Raw genomic sequence first — 22,241 nt, 5'->3', positions numbered from 1 at the left:
TGAGATTTACACAACTCTGCTCAGGAGTGCTGTACAGCAGTCAGGGCTCTGTAAACAGAGAGGGGCACTGAGGAACTCCAATGGACACAATTGATGATGGCACTTCTGACCACTGCCTGTCCCCTGCTCATAGGGGGGCATGATAGCTTTTAATTTAAAAATTTAAAACTAATTTTAATTAATTTTAATTAACTTTTAAATAAATCTTTAATTAATATGAATTTTAAACAAATTCTTTTTAAATTATATAAATTTTAAAAATTAATATTATATTGTGATTAGTATGATTATATATTTGCTAATATATATATTAGTGAATATGATTAGTATATTAATCATAAACAGTGTGCTAGTTTTAAACCACTTTTAGCCAGCATTTAGCAAAGCTTGTCATAAGCTGCTATTTTGGGAATAAAATTTGGAAAAATTACTGGAAAAATTACTCCACTCTAAAGTTTTGCTGAACTAACCTTGACATGCCTCAATGAACAAAGTCTGGAGAGACAGAGATATATTGCTGAAATTGGACACAACGAATGCAGAATTTATAGGTCACAAGGACATTTTGCAGAAACCAGAAGATAAAGAAGAGACTAACAAAGACCATTCAGTACACAACAGAAAACTCTCTACTATGTTGTGATTGTTGTATCCAATGTTGTATTGGATTGTTGTATGGCCAGCCAAGGATGAGATTTTCCCCAGGCTGCAGAGGGTCCAGGTGATGGGGCACTGTAACAAAACTGCTCCCAGCAAATGTTTATTCTGGTCCCTCTGAGCTGGGGGGAAGCTGCAGCTTCAGGGGAGGGAGGTCTGCTTTCTGCACTTCATTTTGATGCCTCTGCATCAAAACCACTGCACATTTAGATAAAAATCAAAGGGTAAGTGCCCAGGAAGGTGTCCTGAGAACCTTAAACAAAACAGACTTTGGATCCTGATTGCTCCCTAAAGGAGGGAGAACCTGGGTGTCCCTCTGCTCCCTGGAGGAACCTGGGTGTCCTCTCTGCTCCCTTTGAGGAACCTGGGTGTCTCTCTGCTCCCTTTGGAGAACCTGGGTGTCCCTCTGCTCCATTGGGGGAGCCCAGGTGTCCCTCTGCTCCCTCAGGGCAGCCTGGGTGTCCCTCTGCTCCCTCAGGGGGTGCCTTTGGTCACTGACTTTCCCTTTGTGCCAGATTTGTCTGCCCATGGTGTCATTCTGCAGGCACGGGACCCCTTTTGCCTTGCATGACCTTCAAGGTCCCTTCCAGCCCAAACCATTCTGTGGTTCCCTGAGGCCATGGCCTTTCCCTGCCCTCTGAGGACACCATGCCCAGAACCTGGAACCACCCACTCTGTGACATCAGCCCCAGGGCTGCAGGTGCCATGGGCAATGCAGCTGCTGCAGGCACTTGGCTCAGAGGCTGCACTGCAAGAGACAAGCTTTTGTTTCCAGGCAGTGATGAACCTGCTGTACTTCCTCATCCTGCTGGCTGTGTACACACCTGCACATGGCACCTGGGACAACTGCAGGTATGGCCTCAGGCTCTGGGAGGGGGCTTGTCCCCCATTGTCACACCCCAAACCCCATGTGGGAGGGGGCAGAAGGAGCCAGCAGGAGCAGCAGCAGCTGCTGGGCAGGGCAGTAATCACAGAATTACAGAATCACCAGGTTGGAAGAGACCTTCAAGATCATCAAGTCCAGCCCGTTCCCTGACACCTCAACTAAACCCTGGCACCCAGTGCCACATCCAGGCTTGTTTTAAACACATCTGGGGATGGTGACTCCACCACCTCCCCGGGCAGCCATTCCAGAACTTTATCACTCTAATGACTTTGTGCTTCCAGAGGGACCTGTGGGCAGCGGCCCATGGCTTCTGACTACAACTCCATAGCTGCTGACTACAGAATCATGGCTGGTGCAGGTGCCCTGCCGGGAGCCTGGCCCTGGATTGTCAGCATCCAGGACCCCAGGAAAATAGGCACTGGCCATACGTGTGGAGGGTCCCTCATCAGCCCACAGTGGGTCCTCACAGCAGCCCACTGCTTCCACCAGGCCAGGTAAGGAGGAGCAAGGAATGAGGGTATCCTCACAGTTGCCCAGCCTGCAGCACCACATGCTGCTGCCCTCCTGGTTCCTTGCAGTGTGCCCAATGCCTTGGCACTGCAGAGCCCATCAGAAGGCTGGGCTCGTGCCACTGCTGCCCAGGAGCCTCCAGCATGCCAGGCTCGTGCCTTGCTGAAGCCTAAGGCATGCCAGGGCAGTCACACTCCTCATTGCTCTGCTTTCCTCTCTGCCTTGGGAAGCAGAAGGCAGGGAAGTGCTGAGCTGCCACAGTGATGCTTTTTGGGACTACCTAAAAACAGGCCAGACATACAACAGGCCAGATAAAAGTGGTTCTATTTATTGAAGGGCCTTCAGGTGCATTTTGGGCAGACAAAGCCCCCCCCCCTAGGTGCTACACCCAAAAATGGACCACAGGTCACAGGTTTTCACGCCTATAAGTTTGGTCACTTTGCATATTGGGGGTTAATCTTCCAACTACAGCTTCAGCTAATGAAGTAATTTACCCCCAGTTTGCTCCCCCCAACTCACTTTTGTCTCCATCTCTTGGGGCCTGAGGCAGTGAGGTGTCCTGGATTCCCAGGCCTGGAGAGGAACTGCTGATCAGAATGGGAAAACAGCTCACACTGTGTTGCCACATTTCTCTTCTCAGAGAAAAGCAAAACACAATTCTTTCCAAGAATATTTCTGAGTTTCACATTCTCTGAACCTCAGAGGAAGAAAAAACAATTCTTATCTCATTTACTGCTCCTGTGTTGTTCATAAGTGGAATGAATTGTGGAAGATTGTTTGCCTGAAGGGAACTGATAACTGGATTCTGGTGTTTTGATTCACTGACCATATGGATCCAGGTGTGTTTGTCTGTGTCAGGACTGTTGGCAGACAGTCATGAGATGCTGTGCCACTTGAGTGTTTGGCAGATTCATTTTAGATGTAATGTAATATAGATGTAATATAGTATAGAATAATGTAGTATGATAAAATAATTAATTAGCCTTCTGAAAAGATGCAGTTCTCCCGGACGTCAGGCAAAAATATCACCTATACCACTGTGTATGGAGTTTGAAATTATACATCAAAGAGCTGCAGGATTACAAAGAGATGAAAAATACAAATAAAGCATCAACAGCACACGGCTCTGCTCCCTCTCAGCCCTCTCTCTGCCTCGCAGGAACGTCACCATGTGGCGTGTGCTGATCGGGGCCACCCAGCTGACCCATCTGGGCCCCGAGGCCCAGGTGCGCCACGTCAAGCGGCTGCTGGCCCACCAGGAGTACACAGCTGACTCCCAGCAGAATGACATTGCCCTGCTGGAGCTGGACGAGCCCGTGGAGTGCAGTGACTACGTGCAGCTTGCCTGCGTGCCCAACGCCTCGCTCACGGTGTCAGAGCTGAAAACCTGCTACATTGCTGGCTGGGGTTCTGCCAGTGCAAAAGGTGAACTCCCAAAAATGGCCCTGAGGGTGAGCTGGGCACACTGGAGGAATGGGCTGAGCTTCCTGACAGCAGAGACCAAAGTCAGGATGTAGGATGTATGTGTCTGGAGAGATGAGCTTGCTCTGCTCTCCAAAGGCAGAAAGGACACAGCACTTCAACAGCTGCTCCAGAGGCTAAGCCAAGCCCTAGGGTGAAATATGGGTCTCCTCAAGTCAGGTGTCATAAGCTCTTGGAGATCTATTTCACACCTCATCTATAGCTCAGTACCTTAGAAGGCATAAAATCAGCAGGATGGCTTCTGTGGTAGTGTTAGAAGCAAAAAGGTTTTAATAAAAGGCAAAATAACAAAGTCTTTACAGAGAAAAACTGATCCAGGTTCAAGCGGCCCTCCTGCTCCTGGTAAAACACTTCACAAAAGTGATTAGTTTCTTTGTTCTCTTCTTTTTCTAGTAAATTGCTCAGGCTGGACTTTTTGGCTTCTGTCCAATTAGCTATCCTTAAGTTTGAGGTGAAGTCTCCCAGGTCCTATGAGATGCCTTTTTGCTTAACTGAGGAGAGAAACTTCTGGGCTTATTTCCATTTTAAGGGGACAAAGGATAGTTTTGTCACTCCATCAACAAGGGACACATTCCTCTACTAGGGAACAACTTCACCCCCAGACGGGGGAGTGGAAGTGGCAAGGAGCTGCTGGGTGCTCACTCCTTCCTGTGCTCCCAGCTCAGGGTCTGAGTGATGTCCTGCAGGAAGCCAAGGTCCGTCTCCTGGACATCCAGCTGGTGAACAACAGCCGCTGGTACGCTGGGGCCATCCACACCCACAACCTGTGTGCTGGCTACCCACGGGGTACCATGGACACCTGCCAGGTAGGAGTGCTGGGAGCCAGCCCCCAGCAGTAAAGGTGCCCTGTCACCATGGGCTTTGCCTGGCAAATCACTTTTCCTCCACTGCTGGAGTTCCCTTGCTAAGTGGCCATGTTCCCCAGGCCTGCCCCTCTGCCCAGAAAGCCCATCCAGTATTCCCAGCAGCCCAGAGGTCCAGATTCTGGATCATCCATGCTCTGCTCATCCAGGATCACTGTGCAGATACAAGAGGGGGCCTTCACAGACACCCACCCCAATCCCAGCTAAGGTTCTGGGGACCCCCAGAGCTCTGGAGACTCCCAGAGTTCTGGAGACTCCAGCACCTGAGCAGAGCCTTTTAGTGCCATGAACACAGCTGGGCAGGGGCTGCAAGAGAGAAGCAAGCCTCTAGTGCTGAGAGCAGCCACCCAACAGCACCCTAATCCTCCCTCCTCTGTTGCAGGGTGACAGTGGAGGGCCTCTGGTGTGCAAAGATAACCGTGCAGGCTACTTCTGGCTTGTTGGAGTGACCAGCTGGGGAAAAGGCTGTGCCAGAACAAAACGGCCAGGAGTCTACACCTCCACTCAGTACTTCTACAACTGGATCCTGATCCAGATGGGCATGTGCCCACAAGTAACAGACACTTCAGCACCAGAGTCAGCCTGCATCTCAACCCCTCTTGAGCTGCCAGAGCCAACACCAACAGAATCAGACTGCTCTACTCCCACTCCATATCCACAGCCAGTTGAAACAGAGACTCCAACACCAGAGCCAATCTTCAGCTCAATCCCCTTTGAGGAGCCGGAGCCGGAGCCAGAGCCAGAGCCAGAGCCAGAGCCAGAGCCAGAGCCAGAACCAGAGCCAGAGCCAACACCAACACCAACAGAGCCAAGCTGCTCTACACCCACTCCTCAATACCCAACTGCAGCAGCCACGCCACTGCCAGCCTGGACCTCAAACCCCTCTGAGGAGCCAATGCCAACACAACCTCTCTTTCCCACTCCACATCCGTACCAGATACTGGAGCAATTCTTAATTCAGGTGCACCAGATGCTGCAGAGCCTCATGGGAAAAAAGGCAGGAGGAGCAGGATGAACAGGATCCAGCGCAGGCTGCAGTGGACCATGACCACTTCGTACTGGGGCAGTGCCTGCTCATCCAAAGGCAGCCCCAGGGTCAAAGGTGTCCTCTGTCCTGCCCATCTTCCTCCTCTGCATGCGCACAAATGCTAAAATTGATTTAGTTGTGGAAATAAAGTTGCCTATTGCCACTGTTAGCACGTGTTTGCAGTCCAGGCCAGTCTCCTGTGCAAAGCAAGGAGTCCCAAGCCAGGCACCAGCAAAAGCAAGCTGTGATGGGAGAAGGGAACACAGGTCACAGGGAGCTACAGCTCTTGAGGACAGCAGTTGGGAATACTGGTTTCTGCTGCCCATCAAGGGGATCCCTGGGTGTGGGACTTGAAACTGGGCTCTCTCATGTCTCAGGAGATGTGGCATTCACATTCTCTGAAAAAATCCCTTCACCCAGGATTTTTCTCCTGTGAAGCTGAGAAGCCTCAGAGAAAAAGAAAAAAATTCTTACCTCATTTGCTTCTCTTATATTTTGCTCCTTTGGAATGTGTTTGGAGATTGTTTACCTACGGGTGGTTGTTTCATTGGATCCTGGTGTGAGTTGTTTTGACTCATTGGCCAATTGGGGCCAAGCTGTGTCAGGACTGGAGAGAGTCACAAGTTTTCATTATTATCTTTTTAGCATTCTGTAGGTATCCTTTCTGTATTCTTTACTATAGTATTCTTTAATATATGGTAGTATAATAAAGTAATAAATTAGCCTTCTGAGAACATGGAGTCAGATTCATCATTCCTGCCTTCATGAGGATATTCCCAGCAAATACAATAAGGAGACGCTGTTCTAGAAAGACTCAAGGCTGAAGATTGGCCAGACACAGGCTGAGGACGAGTTCCACAGCCAGGAGTGAGGATTTCTGAGCAGGGGCAGACACAAGAGCATTGTGCCACCCTCCATTGTGATACATGAACTGTGCACAGCTCCCCTGCAGACCATGCTGCACTCAGCCTGACTCCCCATCTGTCAAACACACAAGGAATATTCTGGCAAGGTCCTCATGTTCCCCTACACTGAGCATCTTTACCACTCTTTCTCTAACCTAACCCTAATCCTTTTATTTCTTAGTGCTGCTTTTTATCATCAGGTGTCAGCAGTGGCTGTGTAGTGTCAGTGTGCCCGTGTGGTTTTCTGTTTGGTTTGGGGTTTTGTGGGGGATTTTTATTGCTTTGGGGTTTTTTGTTGCAGTACTGCTTTTTGTCATTCAGTGGTAGTAGGGAGAGGGTTGTAATTAGCATTACACTGTAAAGAGCACCTGCCTAGAATGTGTTAATTCAACATTTTAGGTTATGTTTATTTATTCTGTATACATCTATACTCACCCATTCTCCTTTTGTGAAGCGTTCTGGGGTCAAATTTATTTTTTCTTTAAGTTAATATTATTTGTCAGTGTGTATAGAAATGAGGAGGTTTAATTTTTTAAGTGGCAGTGTAAAAAAAACCTGGCCTCTAAGTTGGATAACTCATTGATAATTTGCATTGTTGCTCATTAACAATTTAATACTATTACTCTGCCCCACAGCAGAGGGGGAGTGTGCCCAAGGATGGGGCCTCATCTCCTGGAGCTGCTCTGCTGCCAACACACACATGCACATTCAAGTAAAGAACACTTGAGACCTGAGGTGGATGTAATTTTATTTTACACTAATTTTGGCAGTTCTGGAGAGTACAGAGAGTCATCATCATTTAAGACTTCATGCTGTCATCTAAGTACTCCATACAAATACAGCTGATAAATGAAAATACAGATTTTAACACATATATATTGTTGAAATTCATGTTGAGACAAGCAGCACATCTTATCCCTGCATAAAATAGCATTTTCCTCTTTCCCACTGATCAAAAGCAAGAAATAGTGAGTTCTGCAAGCCAAGCTATTCCTAGCTTGCATACATCATTTTACCATCAAGGAACGCTTTGCCAAACAATATGGCCACTACCACCCCTTTCAAATTTGACTGAATTTTGTTCATGTAATAAGAGCAGAATTTGATCCTTCTACTGGAGAGTGCTCTGTACATACACCCTGTATGCTGAGCTACTGAACACTGTTCACAAAACAGCAGGGTGTGTTTATAATTATTACCAACCAGGAAAGAAAGATCCCCTCTCACAGACAGAGGTGGATTGAGCTGAATAGCAATAAATATCAAATCTACAAAATTACTGAGAATCATATACAAATGGAGAAGGCAAATGTAACAAAACGAAAATTAGCAACACCAAAGACTACCATTCATTAGTAAAATTCTGAGATGTGTAATGACAGAGCATTATTTAGCACTTAGCTTTTATTTACTTGTCACCAAACTGAAATGTTATTTAGTTGCAGTATAAAACATGCCAAGAAGCTGAGCTACTGATCTCAAGTTTGCTTCACAGTGAGTGGTGATATGGCCGTTAAAATTCAGCATGTGATCCACCAAATCAAATGCTGAGGTCTAATTTTGGACAGGATAAAGATCCTCATGTTTAGGAGAGCTCATGTGGGCCAAATGGCCCAAATGTTATTGCACACTGCTTCCTCTACCTGACTGACCATGGATGAGACACTGGGAGCACAGAGGGAGCGTGCCACAGTCACTGGGAGAGAAGGATGGACCAGGAAAGCCTCTTTCCAAAGAGACAACTGGACTAGGACTGACCAGTGTCATATATTCCTCTGGTGTTCTGCTGTTCTGCCCATCAGGAGCAGTCCAGGACCTGAATTGCACAAAACCAGGTTCCAGCTGCTGTTTCACCCTTCTTGCTTCCATCTCTGTGACTAAGGATGTGATCCTTGCTTTGTGAAAAAGCATCTGCATACAGAGAAGACTGGGTAGGTTTGCAATGAGCATGCTGATAAGCATCATCAGGGCAGGAATCTCTTTGGCATGACAGGGTAACCATACTGCCCCTCAAAGTCCTGTTATGGTACCTAGATTGGATCTGTACAGAACAATTATGCCAAAAGGATCATTTTTCCTGAAAGCAGCAAAGCCAAGTTGTGACTTTACTGTGAAACAACTCCTCCAGGGCAGCAGTCTCAAATGCAGTTTATCAGCAACAACTTCTGTTTCTCCAGCTCTTTGAAGAAGCGATCAGAGTTCGTTTTTTAAAGTTTGGCAGGAAAATTGTCTTCCAATTTCACCTCCAGAGCACCCACACCTGGAAAATCCTTCTGTAACTCGAGCTCACTGGTAGACTGAGTCAGAGCCTTGGCATTTATTTTTAAGGCTTTCAGCTGCATCCTGTTATCACTGTCTTCACCATCAGAGATGGGACTTATTTCTTGAATTTTCAAGAGATCTCCAGTACTGAAAGTCTTCTCTGTGTTACTGGAACTCATTCTCAGGGCTCTTGGAGGAAGGCCTTCCTTCCTCGAGCTGATCTTCTGAAGTTTAGCAGGGAGCTTGTTCTTCTCTCCTGGAACATCAGCACAGTCAAGAGGACAAACCTGTTCTCTTCTGCTTTTCTTATCCAAAGGACTGTTCAAGAGAGATGACTGGGACAGGTTTTCTTCTTGCTCTTTAACACTGTAAGGAGGAGTGGGGACTTCAAAGGTGGCGTGGAACTGAGAATAATCGACACGGAAAAAGCCATCTTCCAGAGACATGACTGGGAGGAACCTGTGACCCCACAGGACTTCATCTTCTGTGTATGAGGTCCTGGCTTGGCACGTCATTCCTGTGCAAAAGGACAAGAGCATTCCAATGTCAGCAAGCAGACTGGCACATGGAACCAGAAATACATGAGGCTGACAGAGAAAAATGAATTTCAGCCAGCAAACCAATGATTTCAGAGGTTATAAAATGGGGCAATTGTTCCTAGATAATCTTCTGATTGTCCAGTCAATGGAGTGCCTCTAATTAACTGACTAAATTTTCATGCAGATTTGCAACCAAGCATGGTAAAATGTAAAATTAAAACAGTATTAGCTTATGTGCTGGTTTCAGCTGGGACAGAATTCATTTTCTTCACCGTGTCTAGTATTAGAAGCAATTAGGTAATCCCAAAGTTTCCCTTTTCCAGGCTGAACAATCCCTATTCAGACTTGAGAGAATAAGTAACACCCTTTCTTGGAAGAAGGAACTATTGCTTGCCAGAGGCTTACAGTGTGGGAAATGAATTTATAGAAAATTCTCAAAACAAGTTTCAAAAAGTGGCCTTACAGAAAAGACTAGATACTTTACAGAAATAGAGCTATGAAAGATGCATTGTAGTAAGACCCACAAGGGGCAATTTTAGAAGATTGGGTTTAAGGCATTTACAGCGTGGTGTAGCTAAAGCTGATAGGCCAAGAAATGCTTATAATGTAATTAGGAAATAGTTGGCTCCTGATTGTGATGGTGTGAATTGTAACATCTGTATTGTCTCACCCTTCACGTGAGACTGAAAATATAATAAAAGTTGTTACAACACCTCTCAGTTGCCCATCTCTGAGTCAGAAAAGAGTATGATCCAAGAGAATAATAATCCATACATTAATAATGTATGGATTATTATTATTATAATAATCCAATATTATATAAGAGTATAATCCAACAGAATCCTTTGGCAAGGATCAGGTGTTGGAGGACACAATGCCAAATAAAAAACAATCTTGCTGTAGGCTGTGTTACTTTTTCTCCCAACAGTATGTCAAGACAAAAGCTGTGCAGAGACACTGAAGCTCTTCCATGTTCAGACACAGGTGCCATTGTAAACTCAGTGAAGATTTTATTCCACTTAGTGCAGAATACATCATTGGTAGTATTTGTGTGTGTGAACTCACAATTAAAATGTATTCTAATCAAGCTGGCAAATCTGTTACCATGGCACCACAACAGCACTCACAATAATTTATGCAAATATCCCAGGTGAGCAGAACTTCCCGTCATGGCAGTCTCCAGAGGCAGAATTAGCAGTCAGTGAGCCCAGACTCTGATTTGCTCCCTGTTACTGCCACATGGATTCTCAAGTGTCAAATGTCTCCCTTTAAATATCCAGACAGGTAATTGCATTAAGGGAGGTTTTGAATGCATGCTTATTTAAAATAAATGATTCAGTTGCAGGGTACGAGGCCTCTGCAGGGATCCAAAGATGCCACAGTCAATGTGAAAGAGCATTCTGCCCCAGAGGATTGTGTATTTGTGTGGAGAGCAATCAGACAGAGATGACTGCACACGGCTGCACCAAAGGGACACCCCTTTTCCAAGCAGGAATGAGGCAGCTGCTAATCTTGTGGAAAGGATGAGAAAGTTCTCTGATTAATCAAAGTTTAACCAATCTAAGAAGAAGGAAGAAGATCAGAATGCTGCTGACCATACTGAATGATTTGGACTTTACAGTACTCAGGGATTGTTGATGAAGAGCTCCTCATATAACTGGAACCCATTCTCATGGGATTCAGGAAAGAATTGAGTCCTCAAAACAAAAGGCCACAAAATCAGCTGTCATATGGACAACACCATACCCAAATTTAAAAAAGAAGCAAAACTCTTCTCATATTTGTCAATAAATACATATGCCTACAATCTCTGGGACTACGAGGTCTCTATTTGTGGATTTCTTAATCTGAATTCAATTCAGTGCAAGCTAGGCTGAAAAGAATTTTCCAGCACTGCAACTTTTAAAGTTCAGCTTTCGTTCAGAGTGGTGATCCTTAAAACAGAAGCCTCGTAAGAGCACTGAGCTGTTCCACAAAGAGTGGCAGGCTGTGTCCCTTGCTGGCCATGCTGGGAATTGGCAATGCAGAGGGGAAGGGGAAGGGAGGTCTCTATTGCCTGGTGAGAGCCTCTGAAGCTCTGCAGCATATGGCAGGATATGCTGGAGCATCCAGCACTAACAGCTGCCTTGCTAAAAATATCAGCACTGAAAACGAAGACTAAAAATCAGAGTGTGCAGATTATTCAAAGTCTTACCAGTGGTCTCAACAATTCCCTCGAGGATGACGACGATTTCAAATTGCTCACTCCTCAGTGATCTTTGTGAGAGGCAGAAAAAGGGGCTCTCTGAGTTAATTTCATGGCAGATGGTTAGAGGGGAAACCAAAAACAGCTGGTCAGCTCCAGTTCCAAATCCAACATCCAGTTCACACTGGTCCAGTGGCAGAAATTCTCCCTCTGGTGTCTGTCTGGACTAAAGAGAAAAGATGATTTAGTAATCACTGTGGGAGGCAAAGCATAAAATCAATGCAATAAAGTTTAAACCTGCCTCTTGCAAGACATCAGCTGCATGTGGTAGGTCTGGGGGCTTCAAAATAGAGATGTGAGTAATGCTAAATACTGTGAGGCTGCTTTGCAAGACCAGGTTTGACTTTTCTTATTATGCCAGTAGATCTCGTCACCATCTACAAACTTCACTGTGACATATATATAGGTGTGTATATATATTTTTTTATGTGCTAAAATGGTATTAATATTAAGAGCATTATAATTATAATATATAATTAATAATCTATAAAATATATTTTATATTATATATTTTATATGTATTAATTTTATGTATTTATTTTTACAGAAATTTAATGTACCACACACTATATGCCTTGTCGTGGGTGTTCAACATGAATATCCTGTGGCAAAAATTCCCATTAATGAGACCAAAATCTGCAAGCTGGGCACATTTTATTCTGTTATTTGAATTCACCTTCTATTATTTTTGTATGTTGCTAACATTTGTTTGGCACTGTGATGTACTAACTCAAAGGTAAACACCACAGTAATTGTACAGTGCATCTGGTAGTGGCATTTTCACAAAACCACCTGAATTCATACTGATGATGCTCTCATCCCTTGCATGTACAACCTACTGCACACTGACCTTAACAAATTGACCTTAATTATTAAACAAGTGCCTCATTCTTCTTCCCATCATTTCATGGGTCCAATAAAAATACTGATATTGCAGTTTCTCTCTACTCCATAGGGTTCCCTCCAAATTTTCCTGGTAATCAGTCTATCTAAAAATTGCATCACTTGGCCAGGCAGCTCCTCATGTGATTGCTTTGAAGGTCTCTGGTGGAAATTGCCCACCAAAATTAGAAGTTTTGCACAGCTGATAAATAAATCCTATTCAAAATCTTTTCTGCTTATTGTTTGATTAAAAAGCACTTAACTCTTCAAGAAGATGACTGCTGATTATAAATAAATAAATATTATTACAAGTTGTGCTATCATAAATGAATAAATAGATAGCATGAATTGTGTTGCATTTTGGAAACATTGTTCACTGAGAGCAAGCCAAAGGCAGCAGTGTTCCATCAACTCAGATCTGACTAGTGCTCTTTTAAGAAAGTTTCTGTCTTTAAAGAAAATCCCCAAGCAAATAGTCTGTCTTTATACTGTCTCCCCTCTTCACAAGGACCTTAAAAATGCTGATTTTATAACTGCCTGGTATTTACTGGAGTTTACACAAGCAGCTAGGCAGCAGCTGGAGCTCAGCTCCTTATTAAATACAATCCATGATTTCATCTACGTGCTACCTGCTTGTTTTGCTGCTGAGGAAGAAATATTCTTCCTGTCTAAGTAACCAAGTTCTCCCCTGCACAGGAGGACAAGATTCAATTTCTCCTTTGCTGATGAAGACAGAGAAAATATCAGCTGATTGTGTGTGAGAGCATTTTCACAAATTATTTATGATCTGAAAGGCAAAAGTGCTGTGAGATAAAAGCAATCAGCACTTACACAGCAGTCATGACAGTCTGTTATATGCAAAGGTGGAATCAGCCTACTGCAAAAACATCTTTTCACTTTTCCTGCAGAGCTAAGCTGCAGACCAACACTGCTTTTGCTGCCTGGCTGCTGTTCTTGCAATGGTTCACAAACTGATTGCCCAGGCATGATCTTTGCTTCAGGGTAACAAACCTGTGTGATCCAACATCTAAACCTGAAATTGTCCCAAAGCTTCATCAAATGCATCTACCTAGACAGAAATATGCAATTTTGCACAAGCTGTTGCCTGACTCAAGAACTGTTTGATCTACACACATTTCTCTCTGTGGAAGAGTCTTCAATCAAATCCATTCAATAGTAAACAAATGCAGGCAGGATGATTAGAGGTAACAGATCTGGGAGAAAGCAGAAGGTTTTGTTTGAGGTATTCAGGATCTTACATGCAGGATTGATTTATGCAGGGCATGAAGGATTTTTAAACTTGTTTGTTGAATAAAAATAGGTTAACCTGAATGAAGAGAGCTTAATAGCCCCAACAGGTTCAGCCTCCTAGCCAGTGACCTTTGTTTTACATCTACAGCTTTACACAAAGGATCACAAAACAAGAAGACAGAGGGCTATAAAATGTCAGGAATAAGTCTGGAAGGAACACTTGTGACTCTTTATTTTGACCATCCACATAACACAAAGACAAGTAAATTCTGCAGATTAATACATGTTGAACAAGGGAACAATTAATTAGAAATGCCCTAGCTTGCAATTTAAATGTAGTCAGAGATGGATAATCTAAAGATCTCAAAAAATTCCTCTAAAAGTTAATTTCTTTACAGCTAAGTTAAAAAAAATTTACAAAAGTAAATAAGACTCCTGGGTCTAAATTTCTGCCACTGGATCTTTGTTTCAGTTTTTATTACAAGGCAGACTTCCACTGCATCACCACTTAGTCTGTTTTAGTGTCTGATCAAATACATCATGCTCTTCAAATCTTCACTCCTACCCTTTATTCATTCTCTTTGCTTTTCTAAACCCTGTTTATGCATAAACATGCATAGCTCCCTTTAACTGGACACGCTGCAGTTTTATTATTAACCCTCTGTCAGTTCACTCATTAGAGAACACGCATAATTATGTTTTGATATCCAGGTGGACTAATTGAGTACTGGGGCAGAAAAAGTGGGGCTCAAAAGATGCAGCACATTGTAGAAAAACATATAAACCTAGAAAATGCTGAACCGGTAGATGCTCATTGCTCCACCCCCACACTCCGACTACCAACTTGCAAAAAGTGTTATTACATTTTATATTTCTGGAATAATATGATCTTGTTGCTGTGATACCATTGTTGAACATTTGTGTGGAGTTTTTCAGTTGTGACACTACACCTACAGCTCCACTGGAGATAATTCCCAGGATCACTGCTACTTTTTATTTCAGTCTAGTTGTAAATATGACCTGTGTGAGCTGGGCTTGTTCAGACCAGAGAAGAGAAGGCATGGAGGGGGATCTAACAAACATTCCAAAACCTGAGAGGAACGTGACCAAGAAAACAGAGCCAGGCTTTTCACAGAGGTGCCTGGCAGGAACGAGAGACAACAGGTATAAGCTGAAACAAGGGAAGTTTGGATTGGATTGGATTGGAGAAAAACATTTTCATTGTGAGGACAGTTAAGCTGTGGAAAAGCTTGCCCAGCAAGACTGTGCAGGTTTTTTTATCTTAGAGGCTTCCAAAACTATATTGGAAAAAGCCCAGAGTAACTTGGTCTGATCTCCCAGCTCACCATACTTTCAGCAGAAGGTTTGACCACAAACTTCCTGAAGTTCCTTCCAATCTGAATAATGCTGTAACATTAAAAAACTTATTTTTTTCACTTTCTGCCCTACTTATCAGCTTATTGAAATCACAATATAATGGGTTTTCTTACTTATTTCCAATGCCTGTCACCTGCCACCTGCAAACTTTCTGATACAATTTTGTTTGCTTTCAGCTTATTCAAAGCTGTTAGTAAGTACAGCCTAAAGAGCAGGTGCCTGCTGGTTCTAACCCAAAGCTCACTGCCCTATCATCCTTCACAACTGTCTTTTTAAAACTATTGTTAGCACATGCTGCAAATAGGCTACGATGGTTTTACATTCCTCAACTTTCTGAATCAAATGGTCCTACACTAGCTGAAACACTGCATAGACATCTTGACACACCAACACCAGCATGTTTATCAATGACATATGTAGTCAGATCAAGAGATGGTACAAATATGTACTGTGATTAAGTTTTATAAAATCAATACTCATTGCCATGCTGGTGGCTGCTGCCTTAGGCACACTGGAAAGGTCCAAGGCAGAAAGCAGAAAAATACAGTTCATTGTGACGTTAAAAAGTCCAGGACCACAAACTGCACATTTTCAGCAGCTAGTTCCAAATAGCATTTTTTTTTCTGTTTTTTGCCCCAGGATTTTGCTTTTCCCAGCTTCTGTAGCACTCAATGTAAACTAGAAAGACATGGATTTCTGGAAAAGTTTTTGCTGAAACACACACAATTAGTCTTGCAACTGTTTTCCAAGCTCTCCACAACTCAGTTTAAATAGAGCCTCAGACTTCTGCATGGTATCACTTTGCCATGCAGAGCCCCTGGACCCAAAGAAAAGCCAGCCCAGTGTGGCAGCACCATTGTGATCTGCTAAATGGATCAGTGCATGCATCACACTGTCAGGAAATGCTGCTCAAACTTAGGTCAGTGTACAAGGTAAATCAGGTAAATCCTCAGAGCCCCACTGATCTCAGCAAAACACCACATTCACTGCTGAATATATCTCCTAGCTCAAGTACAAAAATGTGATGTGGTTCTTCACATTCCTTCAGTGTGACACCAGTACAAAAGAAAATTCTGGCTACCTGATCAGGTGCAGAAGTGTAGCAAGATCAGCTGTTGGCAGCACTGCAGGGAAGTAGAGAGGGCAGAGCTCAAACCACAAAAAGGATTTACTGAAGAGAGCAAGAAAATTCTGGCACATTCACCCTAATTTACAGGACACACAAAGCTCCCTGAAAGCAGCTGATGAAATTCAAGGGTGATCTGAACAGCCACCAGTGGCTCCCAGAATGTGTGTCCAGTTCAGTGGCAGGGATTTACGAAAGACAAGGGAATTAATGCCACTCCTTGCAATGAGGACTGAGGGGGCAGCTACTGCACATTCCATTTTAAATCATCTTCTGTTCATACCTGGTGTTTGTCAAAGGTCACAAAGCAGCTTGAAGACAACATGATGACCATGCAAAAAAAAAAAATCAAGAATATGCTCACTGATTCATTGTCTGGCCTACAAAACAGCTATCCTAAGACACCATGGTCATGCAAGTCCATCAAATGTCCTTCAGTTTTCTGGCCCAGTCACCTGCATACCAGCATTGTGTTACAATGGAATTGTCAGCAGAAAGGATATCTGGCTGTATATTTGGTGTCCTATTTCAAAAGAAAATGAGCTGCCCTCTCTGTAAAAACACAATGTGACCCCACTTTTATTCCACTTGACTTGCATTCCATTTTGAATGATAGAATTAAATACTTTAGAGGAGATTTCTGGAGGATAAAGCAACAAAAAACATGGTTCAGCTGGCTTTCCAATTCCTACAAAAATTGCTCCAGTGTAACTCCTCACAGCTTGTTCCCATATATCTATATATATACACAGAATTTCTTTTTAAGTCTTAGCAGATCCTCCATTTTAAGTGGTATTATGTAGCAAGAAAAATTAACAGCTCAGTCTAGCATTCAGCACAGAACAGAAGGGAAACAGCCTTTCATATTTACCACTGCCCCAACACCTACTGCTTCATGCTTATCCATGCAGATTATTAGAAAGGTCAGAGAGAATTACCAGACAGAGTACAGAACATTTATAACACTCAAATATGATATCCTGAAATTAATCTCATCACTGGGATCCAGCTTCTGACAGCTTAGGAGCTTCAGACAGAGCTCCTCACCAAGCATGCTCCCCTGACAAGTCATAGCTGCTGTGAGATGCTACATTGCTCAGAATTTCAGTGTTTTTCTTCCATTCTACTCCAGCCCAATTTATCTTCTGGACCTTTGTGACCGCCAAACTCTTCTGGATTTGTTGTTTTTTGGGGGTTTTTTTGTGGGTTTTTTTTGTTTGTTTGTTTGTTTTGGGGTGGGGTTTTCGGGGTTTGGTTTTTTTGTTGGGTTTTTGGGGTTTGGTTTTGGTTTTGTTTTTTTTTTTTTTTTTTGGTTTGTTTTTTTTTTTTGTGTGTGTGTGTGGTTTGGTTTTGGTTTGTTTTTTGTGTTATGAACACCTTTGAATTCCAGTTTTCTTGCATTCTGAATTCTACTGGCCATTGTCAGTGATCAGTAAACGGATACTGGTGACAATCAAAGGAGCTTTCCATACAATCCCTCTGAAATGCTGTGAGGTCACTAGCTGGAACATAGCTGGGATAAGGGACTGCAAGTTAAAGCTCACCAAGTTTCCAAAAGAGGAAGAGGAGGTCAAGGCTGATCTTTATCTTAGTTTAATACCACCACAAATCAATTCCTTATTCTCAGCCATCATCTGCTAAGCAGCATTCCTTAGTACCCCTCCTTGGAGCTGTCCTGCATCCTGACACATCCATCCACCTATCCTGCCCAGCCTGGGATTCTGCCAGCCTCACAACCCACTGAAGTGCCCTGGGAGCTCTCTGATGAGACAGTTTTCCCCTACACCTGCATGGCTGCTGCTACGAAAGCTACACCAAAATCTTCCAGAGTCCTTCCCACCGCCCCAGCCACATCCTCCCCCCAAGGGGCAGCACGGGGCAGGGCAGAGCTGCCAGCAGGCACCAGCAGCAGCGGCTACACAGCAGAAGCCCCGCGCTCCTGCCCTCTGTGCCCAGCCCCGCAGCTGGCCCGCACGCTGCCCGTGTCACCCAGGTGCCCTGTGCCACGCAGTGCCGCAGGACCCACCTTGATCAGCTTGCAGCGGATCTGGGCAGACACCATGTGGCTGTTGCGGAGGTTGCCCACACGAAACATGAGGCAGAGCTTGGCATCGCGCTGCGAGATGACGGCGGCACGGCTGAACATGAGCGTCTCAGCTCGCTTCTTGGGCTGCGACATCTTGATGAACATGCAGCCGATGAGGAACGCATCCACGACGGAGCCCAGCAGCGACTGGAAGAGGAACAGCACGATGCCCTCGGGGCAGCGCTCCGTGATGTAGCGGTGCCCGTAGCCGATGGTGGCCTCGGTCTCCACGAAGAAGAGGAAGGCGGAGGGGAAGTTGTACACGTTGGCCACACACGGGCTGTACGTGTCACCGTGCGCCTGCTGCAGGTCCCCGCGCAGGTAGGCGATGCCCCACCACAACGAAGCCATCACCAGCCAGGCCACCGTGTAGGTCAGCAGGAAGATGAGCAGGTTCCAGCGCCACTTGAGGTCCACCAGCGTGGTGAAGAAGTCGGAGAGGTAGCGGCTGCTCTCGCCGCCCAGGTTGCCGTGCTGCACGTTGCAGCGCCCGTTCTTGTCCACGAAGCGCTGCCGCTCCCTGCGAGCGCTGCAGCGAGCGAGGCCCACGGCCTGGTACTCGTCCCCAAACTTCCTGCGCACGGCTGCCATGCCGCCGGCTGCCCAGGGGCTCCGCGGGCACGCCGGGGATGAGGCGGAGCGGGAGGCTGAGCGCACCGCGCTGCCTGCGCGCAGCAGCCGCCAGCCCCCGGGGCTCGGGGAGCTCCGGGATGGCCGCGGAGCCGGAGAGGAAGGGGCGCTGCCAGCGCTGCCCGATCGCCAGCGGAGCAGGGGAAGGGCCGGAGCAGCCGCGGCCAGAGAGAGCAGACGGCGACAGGACCGCGCAGCCGACGGGGAGAGCCGAGCCGGGTTGGGCTAGGCTGGGGCGGGGAGAGCCGGGCTGGGCTGGGGAGGGGAGAGCCAGGATGGGGAGGAGTGAACCGAGCCGGGGCGGGGTGAACCGTGCTGGGCTGGGGCTGGGAGAGCCGGGGCTCGGGCGAGTGCCGCGCAAGGGGTGTCTGGCCGAGCCCACGTACCCAAGGCAAAAAGACTCAAGTGATGCACAATACAATCACACCGCCTGTCAACTGATAGCAGACTGTCCCTGAACTCCTGTCAGTGCCCCTTTCAATAACTCCCGCAATTTATATATGGAGTGTGATGTTCTGTGGCGTGGAACATACTTTGGCCAGTCCATAGCCCGTTCTGGCTGTTCTCCCACTCAGCTTTTGTGTGCACCTCCTCACTGGCAGAGAATGAGACACAAAAAGTCTTTGACTTAGGATAAGCACTGCTAAGCAACAACCAAAACCATCAGTTTTCAACATTGCTCTCATATTGGTTTCAAAACACAGCCCTGTGCCAGCTACTAAATTAACTACTGATGCCTTCACAAATAATTTAATGGATGAAGGTATGGGTGTTAACATCTTTGAAATGGGTCTTAATGTCTCTACTGACTTTGGGCAGCAGGTTTGTTAGTGGGCCCAGACAGCTTGGCTCCTGAGATAGGCAAGGGTCTGCACAAGACTGAACTTTGGGGTAAAATGCCAGGTTCAAGGGGGGATATATGGGGTAGGTAGCTCGGGAAGGCTGCACCCTCCTGGTACCTCAGCGATGGGGAAAGGAACTGATAAAAGGGAGGCTGAGTCCTTTGAAACCCCGAGAGAGAAAACCCCGCGGGTGTGTGCCCCAGTAAACTCTCTCCCTTTATTGGAATAAAGCTAAAGTTCTCCTTTTTGGACATAAATTTCTGGTGTTTTGGACTTTCCGGACAGTCCTCAAGGGTGACTTCAACAAGGGAATTCTGCAGGCCGGGACGAGGTCCGCCCAGCGCCCGGAGCTCCCCCGGGTCAGCCGCGTCCGGAGCCGCCAGCTCTGGGGCGAACCCCCGGAGCGGAGCCGGCAGCCGCTCACCCCGATCGGGGTGCTGAGACCCCGATTTCGCTACGAGCCGCCTCTCCGGGGCGATCCAGCCGCCCCTCACGCCACGGCAGCTTGGGGGAGGGAGGCAGGGGAGGAGGGAGGCGTGCGTAGAACGGCTCTGAGGGCGCATGAGCGAGGTGCGCAGCAGGCTGCGGGCAGCTCCGCGGCCGGCCGGGGCAGCCTCCAGCGCCGCAGGAGCCCAGCCCGGGCCGCTCCCGCAGGTAACGGCGGCCCGGGGCAGCGCCGAGCCCGGGGCGCAGCGCGGGGGCCGCTGAGGCGGCGGGGGCGGCGCCATTTTGCGGCGCTTCGGGCCGGGCTCCGGTGCTGCCTTCGAGGCGCGGCCCGGCGTGAGGGAGCCCGCGGGTGTGCTGGGTGTGCCTGAGGGCTCGGTCCGGGTTAGGGCTCCCTGGTGGATGTGGGCCGGGAGCGTGCTCGCCTCGCGGCTCGGGAAGCAGCTCAGGCAGGGCCGGTGTGGTCCGTCTTGCTCCGGTCTGGAGCGCAGCCTCGCTCCGTACGCGGTGGAGCCGTGAGGAGGTCTGGGCCCGCAGGTATCACCTCCGGCTCGGTGGAGCTCACATAAAGCTCTCCGGGGCGGGACAGCCCTTGCCCGGGGCTGCCGGTGGGGTGTCACCGGAGCCCTACACCTCTCGAGGGGTTGTCCGGCTGAGCCCGGAGCGCCCAGCGCGGCTGTGCCGGGCCCGGGCGCTGGGCCGGGGCTGCACCTGACCGGGGGGCTCGGGGTAAGAGTCCCGGCCCCGTAGTGCCCAGCAGGGTTGTGCGGTTTTGTTTGTGCTTCGGCCAGCACTATAGTGTCTTTTTCTGTCTAGAGTAGGTACTCGTGAAGCAGCTTCACTCAGGTTTGACAGGAGGAGAAATCCTGTGTGGCCGTCAGCTATCACCTATGGCCCGCTTAGTGATGTATCTTCTGACCTAATCGCTAGGGCCATGTAAAATGTTAAACTCCAGATGCTTTCTGAAAGCTTTGGATGATACAATCTGGATTACAGAAGCTTTATGTTGTGTTAGGCTGTGAACCACTATAGGTTTATTGTGTAAATTAATGGGGATATGCCAGGTCATATTATGTCTCCTGCTTTGACCCCATGGCAAGCATCAGTTGAGTTTATTTAGCCCTTTCCAAATATTAACAACCCTTTTTCTAGGTAAGAAAGGTGCTTCAGGCATTCAGTCTTGGGAGCAGCTGGGCAAGGATATGTGTGAAAAATGAATTAACTTTCAGGTAGATATTTTTAAAGAGTATTTGAGCCTATTGATGCTACAATGATGAGAGGACAGATTCATGGTTTTGAGACCCATCTTGCAAAATATCACGTGCTGGGGCTGATTTTAATACCTCTGAGAGCCAGCCCTGGGTATGGAATGCTTTTCATTCTTTGGAGTGTTCATTCCAGGCAGTTCTGTGTAACAGGATTTTTACAGAGCGTGGAAGATGCCTCTAGGGGAAGCCTCCATTTTGATTGCTGTGCCTAACTCGACTAATTCTGTTGCTCCTGAGTTTGCTCTCAGGTTTTTAAGATGCTGAAATGTGTTTTCCAGGTTCCTGTGTGGGCTTTTTTTATCTAAGAATCTAGAAAATAACTTGGCTTTTCATGGGGTTGGTGCTAAGTAGATTTCACTGTAGGAAGCACACATTGTTGCAAAGATGAAGCATGCAATTGAAGTTCTTTCTTAATAATTTGAGAAGATTTAAATATGTGTCAAATGAAATTCTGTAGTCAAGGAACCAAAGTGGTTGAATGAGTTGCCCATAAATTTCTTTGGCATGAAGTGAAATGTTTATTTCTTCTAAGCAATAGGTAGTAAGAGTGCTTAAATAAAGGTATAGTATATATAATGCACTGGAGCACAATCCATGGAATAGAGTGAAATTTCAACACTCAGTTAATTTATTTAGAGAACTCCAGCTATGTTTTGATGCCATGTTTTGATGTTTTGGGCATCAAAACATAGCTGGAGTTCTCTAAATAAATATTTCTCTAAATAATTAATTGTAGTGGTAGAAAACACAGGGTGTAAAACACAGGTGACTGTTGAGCTTAGTATTTCACTATGTTGTAGAGAAACTCTGGAATTATAAAATTCTAAATAAGGAAATGCTAATTTGCCATGCAGAACTGTGGTATTTTCAGGCAGCTAGTCAAGGAAATTTGAATTGGAAGACCATCAAACTTGTTTTATGCAACCAAAATATCAGAGACTTATCTACAAGTAGAAACA

The 22,241-nt window shown here is 46.2% G+C and overlaps 2 protein-coding genes across 2 annotated transcripts; one reads left to right on the top strand and one right to left on the bottom strand.

Moving 5' to 3' along the window:
• Nucleotides 1–756: 756 nt before the first annotated feature.
• On the top strand, nt 757–5,413 carry LOC121347555 (acrosin-like). The gene is made up of 7 exons (XM_041426269.1): nt 757–811; nt 1,344–1,509; nt 1,825–2,037; nt 3,213–3,478; nt 4,196–4,341; nt 4,781–4,951; nt 5,360–5,413. The coding sequence occupies exons 1-7, from the start codon at nt 757–759 to the stop codon at nt 5,411–5,413; spliced, it is 1,071 nt and encodes a 356-aa protein (XP_041282203.1).
• Nucleotides 5,414–8,537: 3,124 nt separating this feature from the next.
• LOC121347699 (G protein-activated inward rectifier potassium channel 1-like) lies at nt 8,538–18,689 on the bottom strand. Its single transcript, XM_041426546.1, has 3 exons — nt 18,039–18,689; nt 11,326–11,542; nt 8,538–9,109 (listed from the first exon to the last, which is right to left on the bottom strand). Exons 1-3 carry the CDS (start codon nt 18,687–18,689, stop codon nt 8,538–8,540), a joined length of 1,440 nt encoding a protein of 479 aa, XP_041282480.1.
• Between the last annotated feature and the right edge of the window lie 3,552 nt (nt 18,690–22,241).

The sequence above is a fragment of the Onychostruthus taczanowskii genome, unplaced genomic scaffold (genome assembly GCF_017590055.1).
Source record: "Onychostruthus taczanowskii isolate IOZ18803 unplaced genomic scaffold, ASM1759005v1 scaffold91, whole genome shotgun sequence".
Lineage (NCBI taxonomy): Eukaryota > Metazoa > Chordata > Aves > Passeriformes > Passeridae > Onychostruthus > Onychostruthus taczanowskii.
This window is presented reverse-complemented; position numbering and strand designations above follow the sequence as displayed.

Coding starts and splice junctions, on each gene's coding strand:
- LOC121347555 (XM_041426269.1), top strand. CDS start 757: ATGTTTATTCTGGTCCCTCTGAGCTGGGGGGAAGCTGCAGCTTCAGGG. Junction 812..1,343: donor TGCAGCTTCAGGGGAGGGAG/GTCTGCTTTCTG, acceptor CTGTGACATCAG/CCCCAGGGCTGCAGGTGCCA. Junction 1,510..1,824: donor GGCACCTGGGACAACTGCAG/GTATGGCCTCAG, acceptor TTGTGCTTCCAG/AGGGACCTGTGGGCAGCGGC.
- LOC121347699 (XM_041426546.1), bottom strand. CDS start 18,689: ATGGCAGCCGTGCGCAGGAAGTTTGGGGACGAGTACCAGGCCGTGGGC. Junction 11,543..18,038: donor TCCGCTGCAAGCTGATCAAG/GTGGGTCCTGCG, acceptor TTTTCTCTTTAG/TCCAGACAGACACCAGAGGG. Junction 9,110..11,325: donor GGGAATTGTTGAGACCACTG/GTAAGACTTTGA, acceptor CCTTTTGCACAG/GAATGACGTGCCAAGCCAGG.